Here is a 25127-nt window from a genome sequence, read left to right as displayed (position 1 = left end):
AAAAATAACTTTTATAGGGTTTCCCTGGTGGCGCAGTGGTTGAGAGTCCACCTGCCGATGCAGGGGATGCGGGTTCGTGTCCCAGTCCGGGAAGATCCCACATGCCATGGAGCGGCTGGGCCCATGAGCCATGGCCGCTGAGTCTGCACGTCCGGAGCCTGTTGCTCCGCAACGGGAGAGGCCACAACAGTGAGAGGCCCGTGTAGCGCAAAAAAAAATAAAAAATAAAAAAATAACTTTTATGAATGCATCTTTAATCAATACTATCCTTAGTAGTAGTTCTCAGACTTTAGTGTAGATGGAAGTCACTTGGGAGTTTATTAAAAATAGAAGTCTGTAACCTCCCTACCCCAGCCCCCAACATTATGAATCAGGAAATCATGAATGGAGCCCAGTACTCTCCTTTTCATTAAGAAAAATATATATATCCTTAGTACCGTAAAGCCTTTTAGTACTGAGAAACATTTAAAAATAAACTTAAAGTAAATGAAAACTGCAATTTTAATGTAAAAGCCTATTCCCCTTTGCCCATAAGTAGATAGCTAATAGTGGCTCTTAAAAGAAAATTTTATATTTTGATGATGATAACCTAAAGTCATTCTATACAATGTTTATTTACATAGCTCTATAAAATGTTGATCCTGTAACAGGACAATAATTACATTGTACAATGTACAATTGAAATGTTAAAGGCACACTCATTAAAATGATGAAAACTCTTGTTCTAGGTAACAATTAACTTTAGTGGAACTATTCGAGAGTTTTCACTAAGGAATTTGAAAAAGAATACATACATGTGGGACTTCCCTGGTGGTCCAGTGGCTAAGACTCCTCACTCCCAATGCAGGGGGCCCAGGTTTGATCCCTGGTCAGGGAACTAGATCCTACATGCCAAAACTAAAAGATCCCGCATGCCACAACTAAAAAAAAAAAAAAAAAAATCCCACGTGCTGCAACTAAGACCTGGAGCAGCCCCTCCCGCAATAAGATACATGTATGTGTATAACTGAATCACTGTGTACACCTGAAACTAACATAACATTGTTAATCAACTATCCTCCAATATAAAATAAAAATTTAAAAAAAAACTAAATAAAAGTCACCAATGTAGAACAACACAGCTTTAAGCTATCAAGACTGTGTTATCCATTATCTACTGATGACCTCCTCTCTTCCTGCTTTCCCAAGCAGAGTTAGGGCACCCCCCCAGGGTTCCCATAGCCCTTACCTCACACCTGGCACTAGCACACAGATCTGTGCTGTAGTTTACCTGTGGTCATATCCATGCTCCTCTCTAGGTTGTGAGTTCCTCCTAACAGGGAAGGCCTCATGCTCTCTTTGCTACAGTGTCTAGCATAGTGCCTGGCAAGCTGTAGGCACTCAACAAATAGCTCTTGAATGAGTTAGCACGTCTGAACAGGTCTTAGACTTGAAGGCATCCAATGAAAAAGGAGGCTCCAGCACAGAGTTGGCAGACCTGTTCTCTAAAGAACCAGACAGTAAATATTTCGGGCTTTGAGGGCCATATGGTTTCTCTTGCAACTTCTCAACCAGCCAGCGTAACTCGGAGGATGCCAGAGATAATACATAAATAAAGAAATGTGCCTCTGTTCCAACACAACTTTGTGAACACTGAAATTTGAATCTCATATAATTTTCATGTGTCCTGAACTGTTTTTCTTCTTTTGATTATTTCCAACTATTGAAAACTGTACACAACCGTTCTGAGCTTGTGGGCCGCACAAAAACCAGCAGCAGGGTTTTCCAACCCCAGCTCTAGCAGATCTGGGCACATAGGTAGGAGGAAGAAGCTCAAGATACCAGATAGGCTGGAACAGACTGAGTCTAAGAAGAGAAGAAAGGGGTCTATGTTGAATGAAAAGCCAGTGGACCCTCACAGTACCTAAAAATGGACAAAAAGATACAATACAGAAACAAAAAACAATGCAGTTTTTTTGCTGCTGTTCTTTTATTTTAAACCAGTTCTACCCTAACAGTAAAGCTCACATTCAATGAACTAATGGCTAAGGAAGTCAGAAAAAAAATTGGTATAGTTAAAAGTCATTAGTAAGACTAGTTGGGAAAAAAACAAAAGCTTTTTACCCCTATCTCAAGCATTGCTAAGATATATTCTCCTTTCTCTCTGATGCCCACTCTCAGGTAGAAATGCAAATGAGCAGGGAAGTGGACAAAAGATGGGGAGCAAAAGGAGACCAAAGGGATTCTGTCTCAGAACGCCCAAGCATTGACTGTCCTGTCCTGTTTTACCAAGTCTTGTGCATAAAATCATAGATGTCTTCAAAGTTAAAAGAGGCTCAGAATCAAAGAATCTGCTCCATTCATTAAAAATAATTATAACTTTGTAAATAGCACACAGTCATTTTATAAAAATTCAAAAATAAAGAAGGCAAGAGAAGAAAACATAAGCACCGACAGATAACAACAGTTAAGATATTGCTGGATATCCTTCTAGACTCGTTTTCCTTAACTGCACTGTGTGTATGTATGTCTGTGTGTGTGTTTTTTTAATGCAAAAATAATCCTCTTTATTTTGTAGATGGAGAAACCTGAGCCCTGGTACACTTGCTCAAGATCATGAATAAAATGAGTTTGCAAAAACTCAAGATCTGTACCTTTCACCTGTTGGGCCAATGCTTTCTCATATCACCTCCTAACAGAAATAAATCATCAGCATCTTGGATAAGTTAGTGCCTTGTTAGCACAGGTGCTCAATAAATTAATACATGGTGGCATGAATGATGCCAACTGGGCTGCCCTGTTTATCTCAGCTAAGCTCTGTCCAAGCCAGCTTCATCAGAGAAGCTGCTAATTATCAGTAACACCAAAGAACACAGTTTTTAACATGCTGCCAAATCCCAAAGAGCACAGGGATACAAGGACAGCCTCCTTTAATAGGAACTGACATAGAGCCTAGAATCTTTGCTACTGAAAGTGCTTCACTTTGGAATATTCTTTTGGTTTTACTTTAAAATGAGGCACAGTTCTGGGTCTTTTGTAGGTTAGTTTATCCAGCATTCATTTCTGGATTCTCCACATGTCATAAGGGGGACATTACAAAGAACAGAAAGCCGCATGACGTTTGCCTTACATTTCAACTGAGTAAGATCAGACTTAACCATGAATAAAACAATTTCTGATAGGTCTCTTCATGTCAAGAATCATAACACCTTACATACTCCAGGTCTTGTTGCTCTGCCAGGGTGGCCCGTGTGCCCTGGGATCCCACCCCAGTCCACTCCCACTCCAGTGCCAACCAGCCTGCCAAACCTGCCCAGCACATGCAGTCTGCAAAGGAAACACTCCTACACAAGGCCATGCCTTTAAGACTGGGAGAGGTAGCTGTTTTGCCTAACTCTTAGAAACAAACACAGAAAGAAAGAAAAAAAAAGAAACTAGAAGCAGAAGGGTATGTTCCAAATGAAAGAACAAGATAAAACCCCAGGAGGAAAAAAAAACTTAATTAAATGGAGATAAATAATTTACCAGATAAAGAGTTCAAAGTAATGGTTATTAAAATGCTCACTGAATGCAGGAGAAGAATGGAAGAAGACAGAACTTCAAGAAAGAATTAGAAAATATAAGATAGAACAAATCACAGCTGAAGAATATGGTAACTGAAATGAATCAGCAGATTAGATGATACAGAAGAAGAGATCAGCAAACTGGAAGACAGAATAGTGGAAATCACCCAATCAGAATGACAAAAAGAAAAAAGAATTTTGAAAAATGAGGATTGTTTAAGGGACGTCAGTGAGAACATCAAGTGTACTAACATTTACGTTATAGGGGTCCCAGATAGAGAAAAGAGAGAGAAAGAATCAGAAAACTTATTTCAAGAAATAATGGCTAAAAACTTCCTTAACCTGGGTTAAGGAAAAAAGAAATAGGTATCCAGGTCCAGGTCCAGAGAGTCCCAAACAATATAAACCAAAAAGGGTTCACACCAAGACATATCATAATTTAAACGGTAAAAGTTAAAAACTGAATTTTTAAAAGCAGCAAAAGAAAAACAACTAGTCACATACAAGGGAACCACCCCCCCCTCCCAACAAGGCTACCAGCTGATTTTTCAGCAGAAACTTTACAAGCCAGAAGGGAGTGCTAAAAGGAAAAAATTTACAACCAAGAATACTCTACATAGCAAGGATTCAGAATTGAGGGGAGATAAAGAGTTTCCTAGACAAGCAAAAACTAAAGGAGTTTACCACTACTAAACTGGCTTCACAAGAAATGTTGAAGGATCTTCTTTAAGTGGCAAAGAAAGGTCATAACTAGAAATTTTTTAAAAATGAAAGAAAAAGAATCTCACCGGTAAAGGCAAATATATAGTAAATGCAGTGGATCAGGCACTTAAAAAGCAAGTATGAATGTTAAAAGACATAAGCAGTAATTTAAAGTCAACTGTAAGTAGTTGAGGAATACACAAAATTAAAATATGACATAAAAAACAAAACATGGAGGGGGAGGAAATATTTACTGCTTTTAGAATGTGTTCAAACTTAAGCAACTCTTAGATTCAAATAAACTGTTACATCTATATAGGTCGATATATATGAACTTCATGGTGACTACAGACCAAAAACCTACAAGAGCTACACAAAAAGTAAAGGGAACAGAACCTAAATATAATGCAAAAGAAAATGATCAAACCACAAGGGAAGAGACTAAGAAAAGAAATGAACACAGAAGAACTACAAAAACAACCAGAAAACAATTAACAAACTGGCAATAAGTATATACTTATCAATAATCACTTTAAAAATCAAAGGACTAAATGCTCCAATCAAAAGACACAGGGTGGCTGAATGAAGACCCATCTATATGCTGCCTACAAGAGACTCACTTCAGATCTAAAGACAGACTGAAAGTTAAGGGATGGAAAAACATATTCCATGCAAATGGAAACAAACACAGAAAAGGCTAGGGTAGCAATACTCATATCAGACAAAACAGACTTTTAAAAGACAGTATACAACAAAAGATAAGGGCATTACATAATGATAAAGGGGGTCAACCCAAGAAGATGATATAACATTCATAAATATTTATGCACTCAACATAGGAGCACCTAAATACATGAAGCAAATATTAACAGAAACAGAGGAAGAAACTGACAGTAACACAATTATAGTAGGAGACTTTAATACTCCATTTACATCAGTGGATAGATCATTTAGACAGAAAATTGATAAGGAAACATTGGCTTTGAATGACACATTAATCCAAACTGACTTCACAGATATATACAGAATATTCCACTCCAAAAGAGCAGAATACACATTTTTTTTCAAGTGCACATGGAACATTCTCCAGGATAGATTACATGTTAGGCCACAGAACAAGTCTCAGTAAATTTAAGAAAACTGAAATCATATCAAGCATCTTTTCAACCACAGTGGTATGAAACAATACATCCATTACAAGAAGAAAACTAACACATGGAGACTAAACAACATGCAGCTAGACAACCAATAGGTCAACAAAGAAATCAAAGAGAAAATTTAAAAATCCCTGGAGACAAATGAAAATGGAAACAACTTTCCAAAATCTATGGGACAGCAAAAGCAGTTCTAAGAGAGAAGTTCATAGTGGTCCAGGCCTACCTCAAGAAACAAGAAAAATCTCAAATAACCTAACTTTACACCTAAAAGAACTATAAAAGAACAAACAAAACCCAAAGTTATCAGAAGGAAGGAAATAATAAAGATGAAAGCAGAAGTAAATGAAATAAAAACTAAGAAACCAATAGTAACACAATAAAAGTAAGAGCTGGTTTTTGAATAGATTTTTTTAAATGACAAACTGTTAGCCAGACTTATGGTGGGGTGAGGGGGAGAACCAAATAAATAAAATCAGAAATCAAAGAGAACTTAAAACTGATACCAAAGAATAACAACGTTACTAAAACAACTATATGCCAACAAATCAGACAACTAGAAGAAATGGATAAATTCCTAGAAACATTCTATCTCCCAAGACTGAATCAGGAAGAAACAGAAAATCTGAACAGACCAATCACTAGCAATCAGTCATCAAAAAACACTCACGAAACAAAAGTCCAGGACCAGACAGCTTCACAGGTAAACTCTACCAAACAGACAGCTTCACAGGTAAACTATCAAAATACTCATGGCATTTTTCACAGAACATATAATCCTAAAATTTGTATGGAACCACAAAAGACCCCAAATAGCCAAAGCAAACTTGAGAAAGAAGAAAGCTGGAGGTATTACACTCCCTGATTCCAAACTATACTACAAAGCTATAGTAATCAAAACACTATGGTACTGGAACAAAAGCAGACACATAGCTCAACGGAACAGAATAGAGAGCCCAGAAATAAACCCATGCTTACATGGTCAATTAATTTACAACAAAAGAGGCAAGAATACACAATGGGGGAAAGACCGTCTCTTTATTGAATGTTGCTAGGAAAACTGGACAGCTACATGCAAAAGAATAAAACTAGTCCACTTTCTTAGACCATATACAAAAACAAAACAAAAACAAAAAACCTCAAAACGGATTAAAGACTTAAATGTAAGACCTGAAACCATAAAACTCCTAGAAGAAAACATAGGCAGTAAGCTCTTTGACATCGGTCCTAGCAATACTTTTTAAGGTCTGTCTCTTCGAATAAGGGTAACAAAAACAAAACTAAGCAAGTGGGACTACATCAAACTAAAAAGCTTTTGCACAGCAAAGAAAACCTTCAACAAAATGAAAAGGCAACCTACTTAAAAGCAGAAGATATTTGCAAATGATATGTCTGATAAGGGATTAATATCCAAAATATATAAAGAATTCATACAACTCAATATCAAAAATCAAAAAATCTGATTAAACTATGGGCAGAGGACCTGAACAGACATTTTTCCAAAGAAGACATACAGATAGCCAACAGGCACATGAAAAGATGCTCAACATCACTAATCACCAGGGAAATGCAAATCAAAACCACAATGATATATCACCTCACACCTGTAAGAATGGCTGTTATCAAAAAGATAAGAAACAAGGCCTTCCAAGATGGCCCACACTCTGTCTATAGAGTGTATCTCCCTGAATAAACCTTCTTTCACTTTACTATGTCTTGCTCTTGAATTCTTTCCTGCACAAAGCCAAGAACCCATACTTGGCAGCCATTCCAGGGACTCAGACATGACTTAGGATGTGACCATTCTCTCGCACCCCACTCTCTTTTCTGGCACCCAATGTGGGGCCTCAAAGGTCATAATCTCGATCCGCCTATTGGGCTAGGGCTCCCCTCTGAAGGGTGGCTGGGACTTATCCTGAGCCATGTAGATTCAAGTAGCCCGTTAAGTGGCAGCTGACGTCGCCTGCAGGACCTGGCAGAGACCAGTTCTCTGGCCGTGAAGAAGCGCACTGAGGCCAAGGCTTTTCCCCCTCAGTCTTTCTCATTCTCCTATTGCTCTATCTCTTTGGACTTGAAAAGATCCACCCAGACGACCACCAAACATCCAAATTAAGACTGTGCGGCAAGTAACTGACAACTTGGTTGGGTCTAAAGAACTCCTGCCAGGGGGCTTACCTGGTGGCACAGTGGTTGAGAATCTGCCTGCCAATGCAGAGGACATGGGTTTGTGCCCTGGTCTGGGAGGATCCCACACGTCGCAGAGCAACTAGGCCCGTGAGCCACAACTACTGAGCCTGCGCGTCTGGAGCCTGTGCTCCGCAACAGGAGAGGCCACGATAGTGAGAGGCCCGCGCACCACGATGAAGAGTGGCCCCCGCTTTCCACAACTAGAGAAAGCCCTCGCAGAGAAACGAAGAACCAGCACAGACAAAAATAAAAATAAATAAAATAAAAGATAAGAAACAAGTGTTGGTGATGATGGAGAGAAAAGGGAATCCTTGTGAACTGTTGTAGGGAATGTAAATTGGTACAACCACTACAGAAAATAGTATGAAGGTTCCTCACAAAACAGAACTACCATATGATCCAGCAATTCTACTTCTGGGTATTTAGCCGAAGACAACAAAAACACTAATTTGAAAAGATACATGCATCTCAATGTTCATTGCAGCGTTATTTACAATAGACAAGATATGGAAGTAAACTAAGTGCTCAATGATGGATGAATGGATAAAGAAGATATGATACATACACACACACTGGAATTTTTACTCAACCATAAAAAATAATGATATCTTTCCCATTTGTGACAACATGGATGGACCTAGAGGGTATTACGCTAAGTGAAATAAGTCAGACAGAGAAAGAGAAATACTCCAATTTTTCCTTGGATTGCCCCTCTCCCATTAGATGTGGTCCTACCAAGAATGTCAGCTGAGTACCCCACTACCGCCTCGCCACAGAAGTGAGTGCATTACCCAAGGGAGGCCATTACGCTCTCTTCATTAGTAACGTTAACCTGTAGTGGAATCATAAGAAGACAAAGGTGTTCAGAGTTGAGACATTCAAAAGGTAGTGCTCCAGGGCCCCCCATTAGTTCCCCGGATATTTTCCACCCTTTATTTCATTCACTATTCAACAAATATTTATGGAGAGCTCCTCCTGCTACATGCAAAGCTTTGTTGCAGGCAGTGTACAGACAGACAAATTTTCATCCTCACAGAGCTTACATTTCAGTGAGAAGAAAACAATAAATACGTAAGTCAAATATACAGTATATTAGATGGTGATACATGTTATGGAAAAAAATTAAACAGTGCTAGTGGGTAGGGAGCACTGGGGCTGGAGGTTGTAATCCTAGAGCAAGACCTCACTGGGGAGAGAGGAGGGAAAGTGGGCAGAGCAGGTCTAAGGATCAAAGGAGCGAATAAATCCTAGGGCACAGAAAATGAGACTGAAAAGGAGCAGCCAAGGAGGTAGGGGGAAAAAACAGGAGAGTATGATGACCTGGAAACCAAGTGAAGAACGCATGTCAAGGAGGAGAGAGTGTGAAACTGTGTTAAGTCCTTCAGAACCATCAGGGAAGGTAAGGTGAAACTGACTTAGCAACACCAACAGGAGGCATTTCAGTGGAGCAGTAGGTGTAAAAGCCCAAGTGGTGGGACTTCCCTGGTGGCACAGTGGTTAAGGATCCACCTGCTAATGCAGGGGACATGGGTTCGATCCCTGGTCTGGGAAGATCCCACATACCGCGAAGCGACTGGGCCCATGTGCCACAACTGCTGAGCCTGCGCTCTAGAACCCATGAGCCACAACTACTAAGCCCGCGTGCCTGGAGCCCGTGCTTCGTAACAAGAGAATCCACCACAATGAGAGGCCCGTGCACCGCAGCAAAGAGCGGCCCCCGCTTGCCGCAACTAGAGAAAGCCCATGCGCAGCAAAGAAGACCCAGCGCAGCCAAAAAAAAAAAAAAATAGCCCGAATGGTGTAGGTTCAAGAGAGGATTTGGACACGGTGACACAGACAACTATTTAAGACATTCTGCTGAGAAGAGCACAGAGAAAAGGAATGGTATCTAGAAAGGGATGCAAGATCTAGAAAGGTTTTTTGTTTCGTTGTTTTTGTTCTTCATTTGTAAAGGATCACAGAAATTATAAGTGCTGATGAAAAAGATTCAGCAGAAACTACAAAGTCAATGATGAAGGAGATAGAGGGCAAAACTACTGGAGCCAAATCCTTCTGGATGCAATCGGGGATCGGCTCTAGTGCCCCAGTGATGGGACTGCCTTTAGGTAGAAGCACTGAGTGTTCTTCTATCACCCATGGAGAGAAGACAGGAACATGGGCGCAGGTGTGGTGGCTTGTGGACGTTCTCCTGTCGCATCTATTTTCTCAGTGAAACAGGAAGCAAGATCTGAGACAATCATCTAGAAGAGAAGAGTGAATGGTGTAGGGACATGGAGTAGAATGTGAGGCATGTAAGGGCCCCTGAAGTTGTGTTCCAATGTCTGATGGTTCAACTCTGCTTTCAATGACTCCAAGAAGACTGTAAGTAAATTCCCTTTTTTTTAAAAAATTAGCCACAGTTGACGTCTGTTTCTTACAACCAAAGACCTAATACACCAATTCTTCCTTGGGGCCTTAGGGTTACCCCATTTTCTCACTGAAATCCTGACTTTAATAAAACAGTGATTCTGTTCTATCAAATCCTATGCACCTCCAAGTGAACAGGAAGAGTCTTGCAGTAGACCAACAAGCCAGACGTGCTGGGTTCCTCTACCACCTTGCACAGAACCAAGAAGAATATACTTACAATACCAAAGTGGAAGCACTAAATCAGCATGCTAAACTGCTTAAACAAAAGCATTTCAATACATGTGAGAAAGCAGAAAAGACAGATACCAAAATTCAAATCGCCTTAACATTTCTTCAAATCCCCTTTTTGAGTTAAACTGCCAAAGTGTTTACCAAGACAGAATGAAGACAAATACATGTACAACTGTTCTTAGAGTGTAGATTAATCCTTCATTACAGATTTCAGTGACTCAGGGAGGGGGACCCATGTGAAGACTACACTAAGGGGTAAACCGGAGGCAAAGAGAACCGTTCTCACACTGGATGAGACTCTTTAATCTGGGAATGGCATCTGAAAGGCAGTCACACTGAGCAAGAAAGAAGGTAAGTCAGACTCTTCCACAAAGAGAAACATTTCAAAGATCACAAAGATGAGTGGAAATTTCCAGACCGTGCAGACTAAGATGACTCTTCATGATAGAAACGTGTCACTCCCTCTCCAGGAAATTAAGAGTTATTAAGTTGCAGCAAAGACAGCTGCTTCTGAGATGAAATCAGCCTTGCGACACCAAGAAGCAGGAGGGTGAGGGTGAGAAGCTGCTGACCTCCCGTGGAAATCAGCACCACACAGCTTGTTTCAAACAGGTGCACCACTCCACAGGGCATGTGACTCATGAAAAGCTCCGAATACTCACAGGGAACTGTAAGGCTTGGTGTAAGGTGTGACCTGAAAGCAGATATCAATGGCTTTCTCCCAGCTGACCCAATGCTGGCTCACCCTTTGCTACGAAGACTGAGATAGATGCTCAGCCCTTTGGCCCAAACACACACAAACTGCCAAGAAAACAAAAGCAAAGCAAAAGTAAACATATGCACACATGCAAATCTCCCAAGTGGGTAAGAGCCATGTGTGCTATGTTTTCGGCATTCAGCCCTAAGGGTTTTGCTTGCCAAGAACAAAACTGTGAAGAGAGCCCCGTCCCTTCAGTATGAATGCCTTGTTTTGGTTTAATCGTTAGAACAATTTCTCCATCTTCCCTCACCTTCAGGTACAGTTCCATGACCCTCCTTCCTCCATCCCCTGATTTCTCTGAAAGCCTACATTATACTACTTGCCAGATGCTCACCTAAGAGATTTAGGTGGATGAATTAACTTAACCCTCACAATGACTCTAAGAGGGTAGGTGCTATTGTTGTCTTTAGGTTTCCCAGAAAGAAGAGTCTGAGGTGAAGGCTTATATGACACTATTCTATTCTACTTGGGGGTTCTCAGGAGGAAGGAGGCAGAGAAGCTAACCCCTACCTGCTTCAAGCACCAATACCTGCTCCATCTCTTGGGACCATCTTCCGAGAGGCTACCTAATGACTGCTATTCAGTATGCCCAGCTCTCACCTCCCATTAGTCAAAGTTTTATTTTTTTAATACTCCTTTGCTGTTTTTAATACTCCTTTGCTTCCAGGTTGTACACACGCGGACGGCACTCTGTGTCATGTCTCCCGCGGGTGGGCGGTAAGAGGCAGGAGGCACGTGGTAAGGGCGTGAGGCTACCAGCTATCAGGCTGCACCTGCGTGAAACGAGTTGGAGGCTACACGACTGGTCACCACAGTGGTGGCTGAAATACGCACAGGAGAAGCCAAGAGAATCTGATGTGCTAATTTAAATGTTTCTAATACAATTATTATATCTCCTTATTCAGATGAGGAAACTCAGGCACGAAGAACTGAAGTACTTCACACAGGTTTCAGAAGAGATGGGCAAAACTGGGCAGTCTGGATCCAGAATGTTCTCTTTATCACTGAGCTCTCAAGCACCTACAGACGAACTGCAATTACCCTGAAGTCTGCCAGCTGCCTCGCTGCAGCTGCCACATTTGCGCTACAATAGCTGTGAGCTGGTTGGAAAACCAGTCAGTGTAAGAAAATAAATATCACAGATAATGCTCACCATGCAATGCAAAGAGGATTCGGCAAGAGAGGGCTTCAGTGCTCAAAACAGTGCAAGTGAATCAGTCAGCCACTGACACTCCACCAAAGAGAGACACTTAATGAAACCACCCCCATGGCCAACACATAAGCAATCTGGCTCGAAAGGGCGGAAATAAATGAAAGAGAGACTAAAAAAGACAAAGAGAAAAGATCAATGAAACTAAGAACTGGTTTTTAAAAAGATAAACAGAACAGACAAACCTTTAGCTAGACTCACCAAGAAAAAAAGGGAGAGGACTCAAAATCAGAAAAGGAAGAGAGGGAGGGAAGGGGGGAGGGAAGGAGCAGGGGAGGGAAGGAGGGACGGAAAGAAATCTGCCTCTGATAAGGGTTGGCAAAGAAGAAACAAAGTCGTGTCCATGCTTGTTAATACTCTCACGTATATAAGACCCTGAAGTAAAAGAGGGCAGCCACTAAGAGAGGAAAACATAGCATCCTCTCCTTTGCTCCTCCCTGAATTTGAAAGGGAACTCTATAGGTGACTCCATGGGTTCAGAAAAGGAAGTATCAAAGGTGTATCAAAAACCAGGAAAGTCACTGAAAAAATTCACCCAAACAGAAGCAGAACAAATCAAAACAAACAAGAGACCCAAATCAAAGGGGCTCTAAGACCGCTGAGTGTTCACAGCTTGAAGCTGAGCATTTCCCCTTTCACGATGGGCATTTCTTATGATGTGAAAGATTTAGTTCCCTGAATTCAGGAATTTTGATTTTTTTTTTTAAAGCAAAAAATTTAAACTGAACTTGTGTCTTTCCTTCTCCTAACCCTGAAGGCTGGAAGGCCACAAAAGAGAGAAATTCCTGGGTTGAAAGTAAGTGAAAGTCTGGCAAGTAGGCTGAATAGGGGTTGAGCTCTGATTTCTTCTGCATTTCCATTAATTTAAAGTGCTAAGTTGCCTGTTTGCTTTAAAATATGTGTTTGTCCTCTTTGCAGTGTCCCTTTAAATAGATTTTCCTTTGGCTCTGCCAACAATAGCTAGAGAAGGTCCTTTGAGAATCCCATTCTTAGTCTTAAAAAAATACACTCTTCTCCCTGCCCCAAACACATAAACAGGCCTGGAAGCAGTATCTCTTACTTCTTCCAGGGATCTCCAATCTATCAAAAATAATAAATCTTTCAGGAAGAAAACAGAGCTGGTCAGGGAAATAATTCTCCCAGCTCATTTCTGTTTGTTCATGATGTGATCACCAAATATCAAGTCCCTTTTTTGGGATCAGCAGACAGATAGGTCAAGGGCTGAACACCCTAATGTCTACCCCATGGCCAGGCACAACACGGACTACTAGGAACTAGGCAAACCGAAGAAGGCATGCCCGGGGGATGTGGTGTGGCCCTCACTTACTTCCAGCCAATTGCTAGCAAGGAGATCTGAATTTTTCCAAGTAAAATGACCCCTGTTAAAAATGTTGGAAACCTGTCCAAATTTTTAAAACAGCGATGTGGGGGACAACAATACCAAATCGAGCACATGTGTGGGCTGCTCTGGCTAGAGGCCCTTGTTTGCAACCTCTAGGTAAGACACAAAGATAAAGGAAGACAGACTGCCTGTCCCCCGGGAGCTTATGACCTAGTAGGAGTGAGAAGATACGTACCTTGTAAACTGTCCCACAGGTGGAATGTGACACACGTTGAAAGACAGGAATAAGCAAAGGCTATGGGAGTTCAGGAAAGCAAGAGGGCACCTGAGGCAGAAAGGATTCTTGTAGGCAGTGGCATTGGAGCTGAGGCTAAAGAATGAAGTAGACTTTGGCAGGCAGAAGGTGGGGAGGGGCCGTTCCAAACAGAGGGGAAAAAAAAGAGAGGGAGCGGGGAAGAGGATAGCTGAGAGATGGTTAAGAGATGCTTCATGCTTCTACCCAACAAATACTCATGCGCGTCCACTGTGCGCCATGCAGCAGCGATGCAGTGTGATCTTGAGGGACACAGACGAGGCTGCAAAGTCTGAAAGGGTCCAGTCCGGAGAAGGTCCTGGAGGCCATATCCAGAGTTTTGTCTTAAGAGCAAGGGGAAAGCTGCCTTTGATGTTTTTTTAAGCAGGGGAATCACAAGTTGGGATCCACAGTGTTCCAAGTTCCCCTGCTACAGAGCATGCATTCTGCGGCCTGGCAGGGAGCCAGAGCTCCACCAGCTAGAGCAAGCCAGCAAGAGGCCTTTGCAAACAGCCTGGGGAAGAGATGATGACAGCTCGGACTAGGGACGTAGTGATGGACACGGAAGAAAGTGGACAGATTCAAAAGATAGTGAGGGGGCTCCCCTGGTGGCGCAGTGGTTGAGAGTCCGCCTGCTGATGCAGGGGGCGCGGGTTCGTGCCCCGGTCCGGGAGGATCCCGCGTGCCGCGGAGCGGCTGGGCCCGTGAGCCATGGCCGCTGGGCCTGCGCGTCCGGAGCCTGTGCTCCGCGGCGGGAGAGGCCACGGCAGGGAGAGGCCCGCGTACCGCAAAAAAAAAAAAAAGATAGTGAGGGGTTAAAATCACCAGAACTATCGGTCCAGCGTAGGAGTCAGTGGGGCAGAAGCCAAATGGACCTGGAGAATGTGGTCAACGTGGCTCTGGGGGGCTATCAGGCCACAACACCCGTGGCCCGGCAGCCAAGCAATTCTGTGCCAGCAGCCGTGGGTGTCTAGTGGTTACTAGAGAAAAGAAAGGTTCCGAAGCCAGGGTGTATGGCCAAGGGAAGGCTGCCAGAGAAGTTCACCGGAGCTTTCCATCTTAGAAAGACATCATCTCAAAAGTACTGTTTTCTTTCAAATGTGCTTTGTAAAATTCCACGGCTATTTTGTTTGGACTACGCTTGATGGCAAGGAAATAAGAAGCGCTTCTCGTATGTTCAACAGCTCTCCAGTAAGCTAAATCTTATCGTCTAGACTTGGGATGGAGGAAGAAGGCACAGTAGAGTATGTATAAGATATATGCTAATGCCAAGTAGTCACTTCCTTTTATTTTGACCCTTTCTTGAGAACTTTAAGGGATGCTAGTTAACTACCAGGGCCCATCCTCCTTGGTGCCAAAGCCTAGCAATGATTCTTTTTTTTTAATAACCACAGGCATCTTTACATGAACCCAATTCACTCTGCATCTAGATCATGAAGGAAATGTGAATACGTCCTTCCTGACTTGCAGGGATGCCTGGAAGTACTCAAACTCCAGTCACAGGACGGAGAAAACAGCCAAGCCACTGGATGTTCAACCATGGATAACTTACAGCAATGGAGTCTACCTATTATTTTGATAAGGTCTCACTTGTATGCCAACCCTTTGCCCCACAATATTCCTTCCTGATCCTTGCAATCTATAGAATTTTGTCCTTTTGGGAAAGTCACACGCAACAGATTATCCAAGTAAACATTAAGCAATTGGGTAATGAAAAGAACAGTAGAGAATCAGCAAGTGGCAATGGGACTCAAGTTGATTTTGCCCTCTTCATTTCTCTCTCTCACCCTCCATCCCCACAAATCTTGGTGTTTCAGGGTGTATGTGCCCACATGGCAGGTGTATTCATTTCCCCCCCCAAAATTGGTCTTGTCCCACATGTCCTGATCAAGTTAGCACACCATGCAAAGATCATTCAAGAGACTTAATACTCTTTGTTAAATGTTATTTTACCTGGATTACTTGCAGTAGGCACTATGAGTTGCCTACTCAGAGCCCTGCTTTTGTATGGGTATCCATGCCTCCCACAAATGACCCAGGTAAATCCTGTTTGGGGTAAAAAAATCACAGTGGTCCCATTCCCTTTGCTAGTGAATGCTTCAAACCAATGAGATGTGATAGGAAGTCTATTGGAGAACTTCTGGGAAAAGTATCATCACATCTCTTAAAAAGAGACTCAGAGAAGAAATACAGTTACCCCTGAACCATACTTCTGCACAGTTGCAAATCCTAATATAACTTTATAGTTGGCCCTCCATATCCGTGGTTCCACATCCATGGATTCAACCATTTTGCATTATGCATATAAACAGCGCATATTTAGTGGGAAAAAAAAAACCCATGTATAAGTGGACCCCCACAGTGCAAACCCATGCTGCTCAGGGATCAACTGTAATACCTTACTGCCCTGGACAACCGCTCAGGTGCAGATATGCAACACAACATCTTATGATCCTAAACGGAGCTAGCCAACACAGTGAAGCTGGCTGTGAGCAGGACCGTGGAAATAACACAAGTACTTCATGAGCCAAGAAATTAACCAACCCTCAGGACTGATTTTGTGTAATGACACAACAGATTCCCTTATTGTTTAAGCCACTGTGAATTGGATTTTCTGTTTCTTGCAGCCCGAAGCATCTAAAATGATACAATTCTTCTTCGGAGAAGCAAGAAAAGGGCTCTGGCTTCCTGACAACACCAGGCAACAAAGGAGTAGTTGCCTCAAAAAAGAAAAGAGACTAAGATTTATTTCTCAGTAAGTGTTTCGGGAAAACCAGCTGTGAAAAGGTATTGTTAATAGCCATTCCGGATGTATGAAGAGCTCTTTGAAATCCTCCCATGCAGCATAAACACTGTAATAAAGTTCCAATGAGCCACTGTGAATGGTATGTGTGGGGATATACAGCGTACTTGGAGTCATAATAGTATGCAAACATTGGGGAGCTACCATGAAATTAGTCTTTATTACTCATCTACTCTTATTTCCTTCTACAATTATAAGATTGGGAATTTTTTTCTTTTTTTGCCCCCTTTCTATCTGACGAAAACACAGATTCACGTGATTGGAAGGGAAGTCACAAAACCAGGCTCAGAGATGTTGAATGATTTCCACAAGGTCCCAAAGCCAGCTGGGGGCAATTTTCTTTATTATTAAAAATGCTTTGTGTGTGATTTTAAAACAAAGTCATTTGCTGAACACTCAACTTAATGAAAGGCGAATAATTGTACAGACATGGGAAATCACAACCAATTTTTTTTAGTAATTTAATTATGCAAATAAAATCTCCTTTTCTGAACTCACTGCTTTGAGTTTCTTCTCTTTTTCTAATAACCTCCTAAATTCCAATCCATTCCTCTCAATACCATTTCTCCCTCCTAGAGAATCCCTGCATATGGCCCATTCTCTAGGCCAGTGGTTCTCAAAAGACTGTTTGCCTGGGAAGTAAATTAAAAATGCAGAGTCCCAGGCAGAGTCCAATTCAGCAGATCAAGGCGGGGGCCCAGCAATGTAAATGTCAATGCAAACAAGCACCCCAGGTGAGTGTAACCATCCTTTGAGGCACATGACTCCAGACTGTATACTAGATTCCAGGTTCTAAATAGAAAACATCTAATTTTCATAGTAGATTTAAGCTGGGACAACAAAAATATGTGCAGAGTTGCCTATAATTTTTATGTTCCCTCTGAGGTCTGAAACAAATCCAAGAGCTCTGTGATTTGGATGTACCCTGGTAATCATTTGCGTGGAGGTCTGGAGTTTTTATTCTTTCCCCTCCGAATGTATTTCTACTTGGGATTAAATATAAAATGTCTTAACTCTTCCTCCACAGCTAAAGGAAATCAATTTCGTAAAGTGTTTCAAAAGAGTACTTAAAAAAATACACAAAATATCTTCCCTTTGAACCAGATGCCTGGGATGTACAGGGCAAACACAGTAAGTAATGAGAGAAGTAAACACCAGGTTTTCCAGCAGAACCAACCCTGAAACCAAAACTTAGGAAGGAAGCTGACCATTAAGTAAGTAGACCAGAGGAACAATAGCTCAGGCATATCCTTGGGTAAGTCTGAACCTGAGAAAACAGGAATGAAACAGACAAACCCCTTGTCCCAAGTTAACTTTCCCTTCCTGTTCGATTTTAAAATAGGACAGTGCTGTAAATGAGAATAGAGAGTTTACGTAGAATCTTAGAACTCCTCTGGGTGCCAAAACATTTTTTCAAACTGAAGTAAATACTCCTTACTGGATTCAGCAGTGCTCATTTATACTCATCTCCTCCAGGACATTTTAAATCTAGAGGCTCCAGAGACCAAGAACACAGCACGCTGATAACGGGAGTCTGTGTGTTCTACCATCATGACCAACTCACATTACAGTCATGAGAGCTTGTCTATATGTAGACTTCTTAATGATCACATGAACAAAGGAATGCCACCTAACCTCACAGAACCAAAGAAAATCACTGTTAAGTATCAAAGAGAACACACAATGCTCCAGAAATGCTATAAAATAAATACTCCAGCAACAAAATTGGTTTAAATTCTTTAGAAGGCAAAAAGTCAAGGCCGTAGCTTTAACATGCACATTCCAGCTGTACTTCTCCTGGGCTTAGGGACAAAGACTGAACTTAATGGGGTTGGGAGAGAAGAGGGTGGAACCAGAGGGAGAAAGTGAAGCATCCGCCAGGAGATGAACAGGTTCGTTGGTCCAATACCCACCTTAAGGGTTTTGGATTTTTTATTTCTATTTCTTTTTCTTTAGGATTCCTAACAATCCTCAGGGCATTTTAAAAATGGGAAGATTCAGTTCTGGCTTTACTGCATCACCAATGACTCTTGTTCTCTCTCAGTCCAATTAATCTCTCATCACACTGCACAGCCTGAACAGCCTGACTGCCTTCAGCTGCTTCCTATCCCTTCTCTAGCTGCTCCCAGAAGCCATGGAGGCCTCCCTAAGACCCAGTGGGCATTAAACAGTCAGCAGCATCGCCACACATGCTTGGCTGGATGATGTACCTGGAACTTCCTCTGTTTGGGTGCAGGCCCTTCAAGTGTGCAACTAAGATCTAAGCCAGCTTTCCCGTTTCACAAATGCCTGACTGGGTTTGTGTGGAACAGGCACCACACCGTCATGTCAGAGCATCTGGAGTTACTTTTTAAAGCCCAGTTCCCATTATTTTAAACACACTCATCAGGATTCTTTGACATTTGCGGGGGAGGTGCATATACTCCTTGAAAATTTGCATGTTCTCAGCTACACTTAATTGTTTCTAAACATGCAGTTCAGAGATGGCACGGCAAGAAAAAACATGTGATCTGGAATGGAGCAACCCTTTACTCAGCCTAACTGCTTCTCACCAGCATGCAAAACTCTTGTTCCTTCATCATTAAGACCTATGGAAATCTTTATGGTAACATCTATACTCTCTCTCCAAAATATCAAGTGCTTGGTAGAAACATGAAAACAAATCATCATCTCCCTCGGCAGAGTATCAAATTATCCCAGACATGACTTAACGCCAGAACAAAGTGTGGGTAAGCGCTGAAATTATAACACGTCAGTTCCACAGCATGTAGAGTTTAACAATTTAGGTTAACTGTTATAGTCTGTCTTTTCTTATGCGCTAGTCTCCAATAAAGAACATCCATCAAAGTTAAGAGAAGGTTAGAAGATCCACACATGTAGTGCCTGATACAGCAAGGGGTATCATCAGCAAGGCCAATCCAAAGCAGCTCAGGCAACAGTAAATACACAAAAAATCCAAACCATTCCAAGAGTATAAATATCCCGAGCAGGAAAATCAGGCCCCCACTGACTTTCTTTGATTCTCCTCTATTCTTCATACTTCTTCAAAGGCTTTAATACATGTAACATTTAAAATCAATGACATTATAGAGAAGGGGGAGCCTACTATCCATATTTGACAGATGAAGAAACTAAGGAATCGAGGGGTCAGTGGCTTGTCCAGGGCTAGTTAAGTCGCTTGTTAAGAACAGAATCAACTCTAGAAGCCAGGCCTCTTTATTCCAAATCCAAGGTCTGTAAACTTGTAACATATTCCTGTTTGCTCTTAATCATCACAAGAACATGTAACTCCTGAAAAATCTGTTTGGTGATCTGGTATCATGGAGGACACACTCCTATTGGCCTTGATCATCACAAGAACACAAACCCCCCTGCGAACTCTGCCTGGTGGCCTGGTGGCCTGGGCACCTCCCCAGCCTCCACTGCAAAGCCCATCTGGTATGTGCTGCTGTTACCCACTGCAGTTAATATTTCCCACATTTCTTTCCTGAGCCTCCAGCATACCTGATGCAACAGTGGGAGAAGGAAACATAAGCAGAACTGAGACCAGCTTTAGTGCTAAGATAAGAACTTTCCAGGGTTGAGAGAAAGGCCAGCAATCAGTCTTAAACCTACTTTGCCAAGTGGTTCATGAGCAGCTGTAACATCTGCCTATTTTTCTCTGGGAGCCGATGAACAAGGCTGTGGATTTCAGAGACCCGTGACTCCTGGTTCTCCAGCTCTGTGAAGGAAGGAGGGAGGCGATACTGGATCAGGGCCACAGTTAAACCAGTTTATAAGACAAAAATCAGAGGAAACCAAATGTTGGGAACAAGAGACTGAGGATTTCTCAGAGGTATAAGATCCTGTTCTGTGTACTTGTGACTAGACTGAGTAGATCTAAAAGTGCTTTTAATGCTGCTTTCCGTAACAGAGTTCATTAAGAAACATGACTGATCTCACTTAAAAAATCAGAAATTACCTTCTGAGACCAACAGGCATCAAAAAGTTGAGGTTCTCAGCAAGGGACTTGTAGCAAGTCAGTTAACACTTCTGGGCCTCCATTTTCCCTTCTAGCCAGTGCCTAACACGGTGATAGGTATGTGGCCGGTGCCCGATAAATGTTTGTTAAATAAAGATGTGAACAAGCAACTATGAAAAACAAATGACCGTCAGAAAGTTCACGCCAAAATGATGACGTGATGAAATGGAGCCAGTCAACTGCATACTTGGAGCAGGAACAAACTCGGGAGCAGCTGGCTATACAGAGTGGCAGCTTCGTTTCAAGGAAGGAAGGAACTTTATGCACTCGTCAAGGGATAAACAAATTGTACATGAACAGCCTTGCAAGGGTCTCAAATATCAAAATAACACCTCGAGACAGCATCAAAGATATCAAGGGCAATGTCCAGTTATTCTCAAGTCATGTGTGACAACCAGCCTGGGAGAAGAAAGGAATGGCAGATAAAATAAGGAAATGTTTCTGCCAACCTATAACCTAAATCACGGACTGTCACGTTCCCTTGGTTGAACTTGGGTACCTGGCTTCGTTTCTCTGGGAAGTACATTGATGGCACTCATCACACCTATTTATAGAACTGAGGTGAGGTTTAATTAGAGAATGGTTGCTATGGGTTTGGAATTTCTCAGAGAAAGAAATCACATAAACAGCATCTTCACTTCCAGCTTTCTCCCATGTCTTTCTCCTGCTTTATGGGGACAGCTGTGTGTGGATAAGGCCACCAGAACAGAGGTACTCCTAAATTAGGCCAGTAGTAGCTACCAGGGTAAACAAACTCTGACGGCTTAAAGGAAACAGGGAGAGGCACAGGCTATGGACATAATAGCACGGTGGGGATTCATGCCAGACTTAAATCTGATAGAGAATCTTACTGCCCCTTACAGGTGGCCTGCCCCACATAGACAGAGTCCAGTATACTTAGGGTGGCTTGCACCTAAACCCTATGTATTTTAATACCAGTAATATGGCGCTCAGGGCTTAGATGATATAGCTGAAGAAAGATCAGAAGCTATAAATGCAAGCCATGATGGAAAGAGGACTGGGAAGTTATATAAATGGTGCCAGATTCAGGGAAATACGTCCGATGCTCAATTTAGGTAATGGGCAGAGTCTGATTCATTCCGAAAAATGCTACTCCAGGGCTGGAAAAAACCCAAGGAGTTAGAACTCCAATAATCAAAATGAGAAAGGCAAACTTGCTTTTCTCACCTCTCTGTCATCCCCAAACTCACTTCTGACGTTTTTCCCCTCGACTGTAAATTCAACGTGCTAACAAGGCCCTTAGCAATCTGACTTGGTTTCGCTTTTATTCTGTGACAGTCTCATGAGTGTTTATGTGGGTAGTTTACACGCAGACTACGAGGGATTAGGTAACACTTATTTTGGGACACTGACTGTTCTTTGAAATAGAAAAATCTATTCCTTTCCCCTTAAAAATGTGGTGAAAAGAAAACTTACTTGCTGCTTTGATGAAACTTCTTTGAAACTGGTACATCATGAGTGGTCCTGGAAGCATTCTGAAATAAAAGGATACACACTAGTCAGCTTAATGAAAACAATCCTATTCTCGCTACCTAGCAGCCTAGAGGCGGCCAGACTGTATTACATTTCTCAAAGACATAGATCACAGGCAAACAACAGCAACTCAGTTTAGTCCAACTTAGTTTCCCTTTTGAAAGGGTCCTGAGATTTCACCTGAAATGTTCATTCTTTCTCCTTTTTAAGGGAATGGATACAACTTACGTCTCATAGAGTCACAACCAGAAAAGTGTTAATGCAAAAGTCTAGCACAAACTGAGAGATTTCCTTTTCAGTCAGTGACTCGCCCTCCACAAGAGCATTTTAAGATGTGTCTGAGAAACAGGCAACTAACCCAACATTTGCAATCACCTGCTCTTAAACTCTCGTCTTCCCGGCACCTTAGGCACTTCATCTGGATACACTATGCAAGACTTTTGTAGGTGTTTTTGTTGCAAATTCACTATGGAGTGTTGCTCCAGAATGCCAAAGGACTAGAACCCTTAATATTAGGCATGATACAGTCAAATTTTATCTGCTATTTAAAATATATTTATATTTTATACTTATTGTCCATTAGCTAATCAGTATCAACATGCACAAATAAGTACCAAATACAAACTTCTACCATTTGGTTTTGTGTAAACTACTATGGTAGTATTTGGGATATGTATATGTTTTATGTATACGTTTAACTGTAAACTTGAGGGTTTTTTACTGATAGTCTAAATGATAAGCTTCTCAACAGACGATCCATGAGTCTTGGTTCAGATTTTATTTTATTCTCATCGGATCCCCTGATTCAACTCTTAGTCATCACTTGCATGACATCTCACTCTTGACTCCAAGAGCCTTCCAGCAATTCCCCAACAGCCAATAAAACCTGCATCACCAATTCCTTTTCTGTGGCTTTCGAGACAACTAAATCTTGACAAACCTGTACAAAGGCTTATGCAATTCGTAATTATAGTTCTCCTCTTTGTTTAAGACTAGACCCCCACTTTCCTGTGTGAGAAGAACTACAGTGGAGAACTATCATACTCCTATACTTCACATCCAGCATGGCTTTCAGTCTACTCGGGAAACTGAGATGTGAGCAGCTGGTCAATCACCCACTCCCTTAATAACCAAGGGAGGGGTGGGAGGTAGCAGGAATATTACACGTATTATTACAAGGAAAGCAGTCTCCTCTCCAATGAAGTCATATTCTCCAATCTAAGCAGAAGGAATCAAAAAGGAGCGCCATAAAGTTCTCATTTTTGAGGAGCAATGTCAGCAGTATACTCTGTCTGTGCAAGGCGCAGAGCTCCCCAAATACGTAGGGTATGTAATCACGCATTCTCAACAGAATAGGATACGCAATCCCTTGTTTTTTTAGCAGATTATTCGGGGATTGCAGGGAATTCCACATTTGAGGTTCTGTTAAAGGCTAATCATCATAGTGGCTTCTCAAAAAGAGCAAAGCTTCCTAAATCACTCATAGCACCACTGCACAATGGCAACCCATCAACTAGGGATGATTTATAATCGGTTTGACCAGCTGAGCTAATTGCACCCACACATAAGCTGTTTCCACATCTCAAACACCCACCCAACAGCTCTCTGGAGGCTGAAAATAAAACTTTCTTCCTGATTGCATGACAACAAGCTGGCATCATGCACCGCAAATGGAAAGTCCCTACCTTAGGTAGGTTTTCAAAGCACTAGTGATGGTCTTTATCTCCCACTCGGCGCAGATATCCGTTTCTGTTTCAGAAGCTGTTTTGGGGTCTAAAATGAAGAAAAGACAATGGGTAAAACAGAGCAGAAAATACAGCTAAACACCAAGCATACATAAAAGCATTCAACCTCCCTACTAAACAAAGAAATCCAGAGTAAAAAAGGACACCTATTTTTTCCTCATTAAATTAGAAAAATGTTTACAAATCCAAATATTTACTGCTGGCAAAAATGCAATGAAACTAATCCTCTAAGAAACTGCTGGAAGCAGATGAGATAAATGCAACAGATCTGAAAAGCAATTTGGCAATACGTATCAAGTCCTAAAAAGGTTTAGACACTTTGAAGCAGTAATCCCACTTCTCACAACCCATCCTCAGGAAATAAGATAAGCCATGAGAAAGTTACACACATCCCAAATGTTCAACATACACTGCTCTTGAAAACAGCAGAACAACTTTTTTTTTTTTTTTTGGAGCAGAACAAATTTTAAAAGAACAACCTATACAGCCCATGATAGAATGATTAAGTTCATCATGGTATATTCCTGATGGAATATCATGTTGCATTTACATGATAATGATAACTATATAGCAAAATGGAAAATGCCTGAATTATCATGTAATGTCAAGCAAAAAAAAAAGATTTAAAAGTTTGTGAGAAACTCAAATGAACAAAGGCTGAAAGGAAATACTCTACATTGAAAAGAGTGGTGAGGTTAGAGTGGTAGAATTGTGGGTTTTATATTTTCTAAACTATGACTTGATTCCATTACTTATCTATTTTAAATGGCCCTAAACCAAGACGTGCAATAAAACCACCATAATGATATCAACTCCTGATCACTTCTTCCTTTGTTTCCTCTTGTGTGGACTTGCAAACAAGTGTGTGTATTTCAGATAAATGTGTACTGTAAAAGAGAAATAATCCTTGCAGTCCTTCTGAGCGGCACACAGGCAGGCGAGAGTACAAGGCAGAGGCTGAACTGTTTCACAAACCAGCAGACCTCCGTCTTCTGGCTGGCGAGGTGGTTGGAAGTAGAGTCTCTCAGGGCATTGAAGGGGGAATCCAGCTTCTGGCGATGTGCCTCCCAGCTCCCGTTCCTCTTTTCAGCTGGGCGGCTACCCTTTTCTCACACCTACTCAGGGGAGGCCCCACCCTTCCAGGGGTGGGGAATGAGATGTCTCTAGACCCCGGGACTGGTTCAAGGTGGTCCAAGACTGGGCAGCATGAAATCCAGGACTTATCCAGGACAGGG

At 41.8% G+C, this 25127-nt stretch overlaps 1 protein-coding gene across 13 annotated transcripts in view; it reads right to left on the bottom strand.

Annotated features, from left to right (window-relative positions):
- Positions 1 to 25127, bottom strand: part of ARHGAP26 (Rho GTPase activating protein 26) — a 543304-nt gene that overhangs the window by 219024 nt on the left and 299153 nt on the right. For all 13 annotated transcript variants that reach the window (XR_009539612.1, XR_009539613.1, XM_060143876.1 and 10 more), the window contains exons 15-17: positions 23833 to 23920; positions 22091 to 22149; positions 20248 to 20353 (exon numbers count right to left, since the gene is read on the bottom strand). Coding sequence is in view for 11 of the 13 variants with exons in the window: in XM_060143876.1 (XP_059999859.1) it covers positions 20248 to 20353; positions 22091 to 22149; positions 23833 to 23920 (253 nt within the window). In the remaining 2 variants the exon portion in view is untranslated. The remainder of the gene's footprint in view (positions 1 to 20247; positions 20354 to 22090; positions 22150 to 23832; positions 23921 to 25127) is intronic.

This window comes from Lagenorhynchus albirostris, chromosome 3 (assembly GCF_949774975.1).
Source record: "Lagenorhynchus albirostris chromosome 3, mLagAlb1.1, whole genome shotgun sequence".
Lineage (NCBI taxonomy): Eukaryota > Metazoa > Chordata > Mammalia > Artiodactyla > Delphinidae > Lagenorhynchus > Lagenorhynchus albirostris.
The sequence above is the reverse complement of the archived record's forward strand: the minus strand, read 5'-3'. Positions and strand labels throughout refer to the sequence as shown.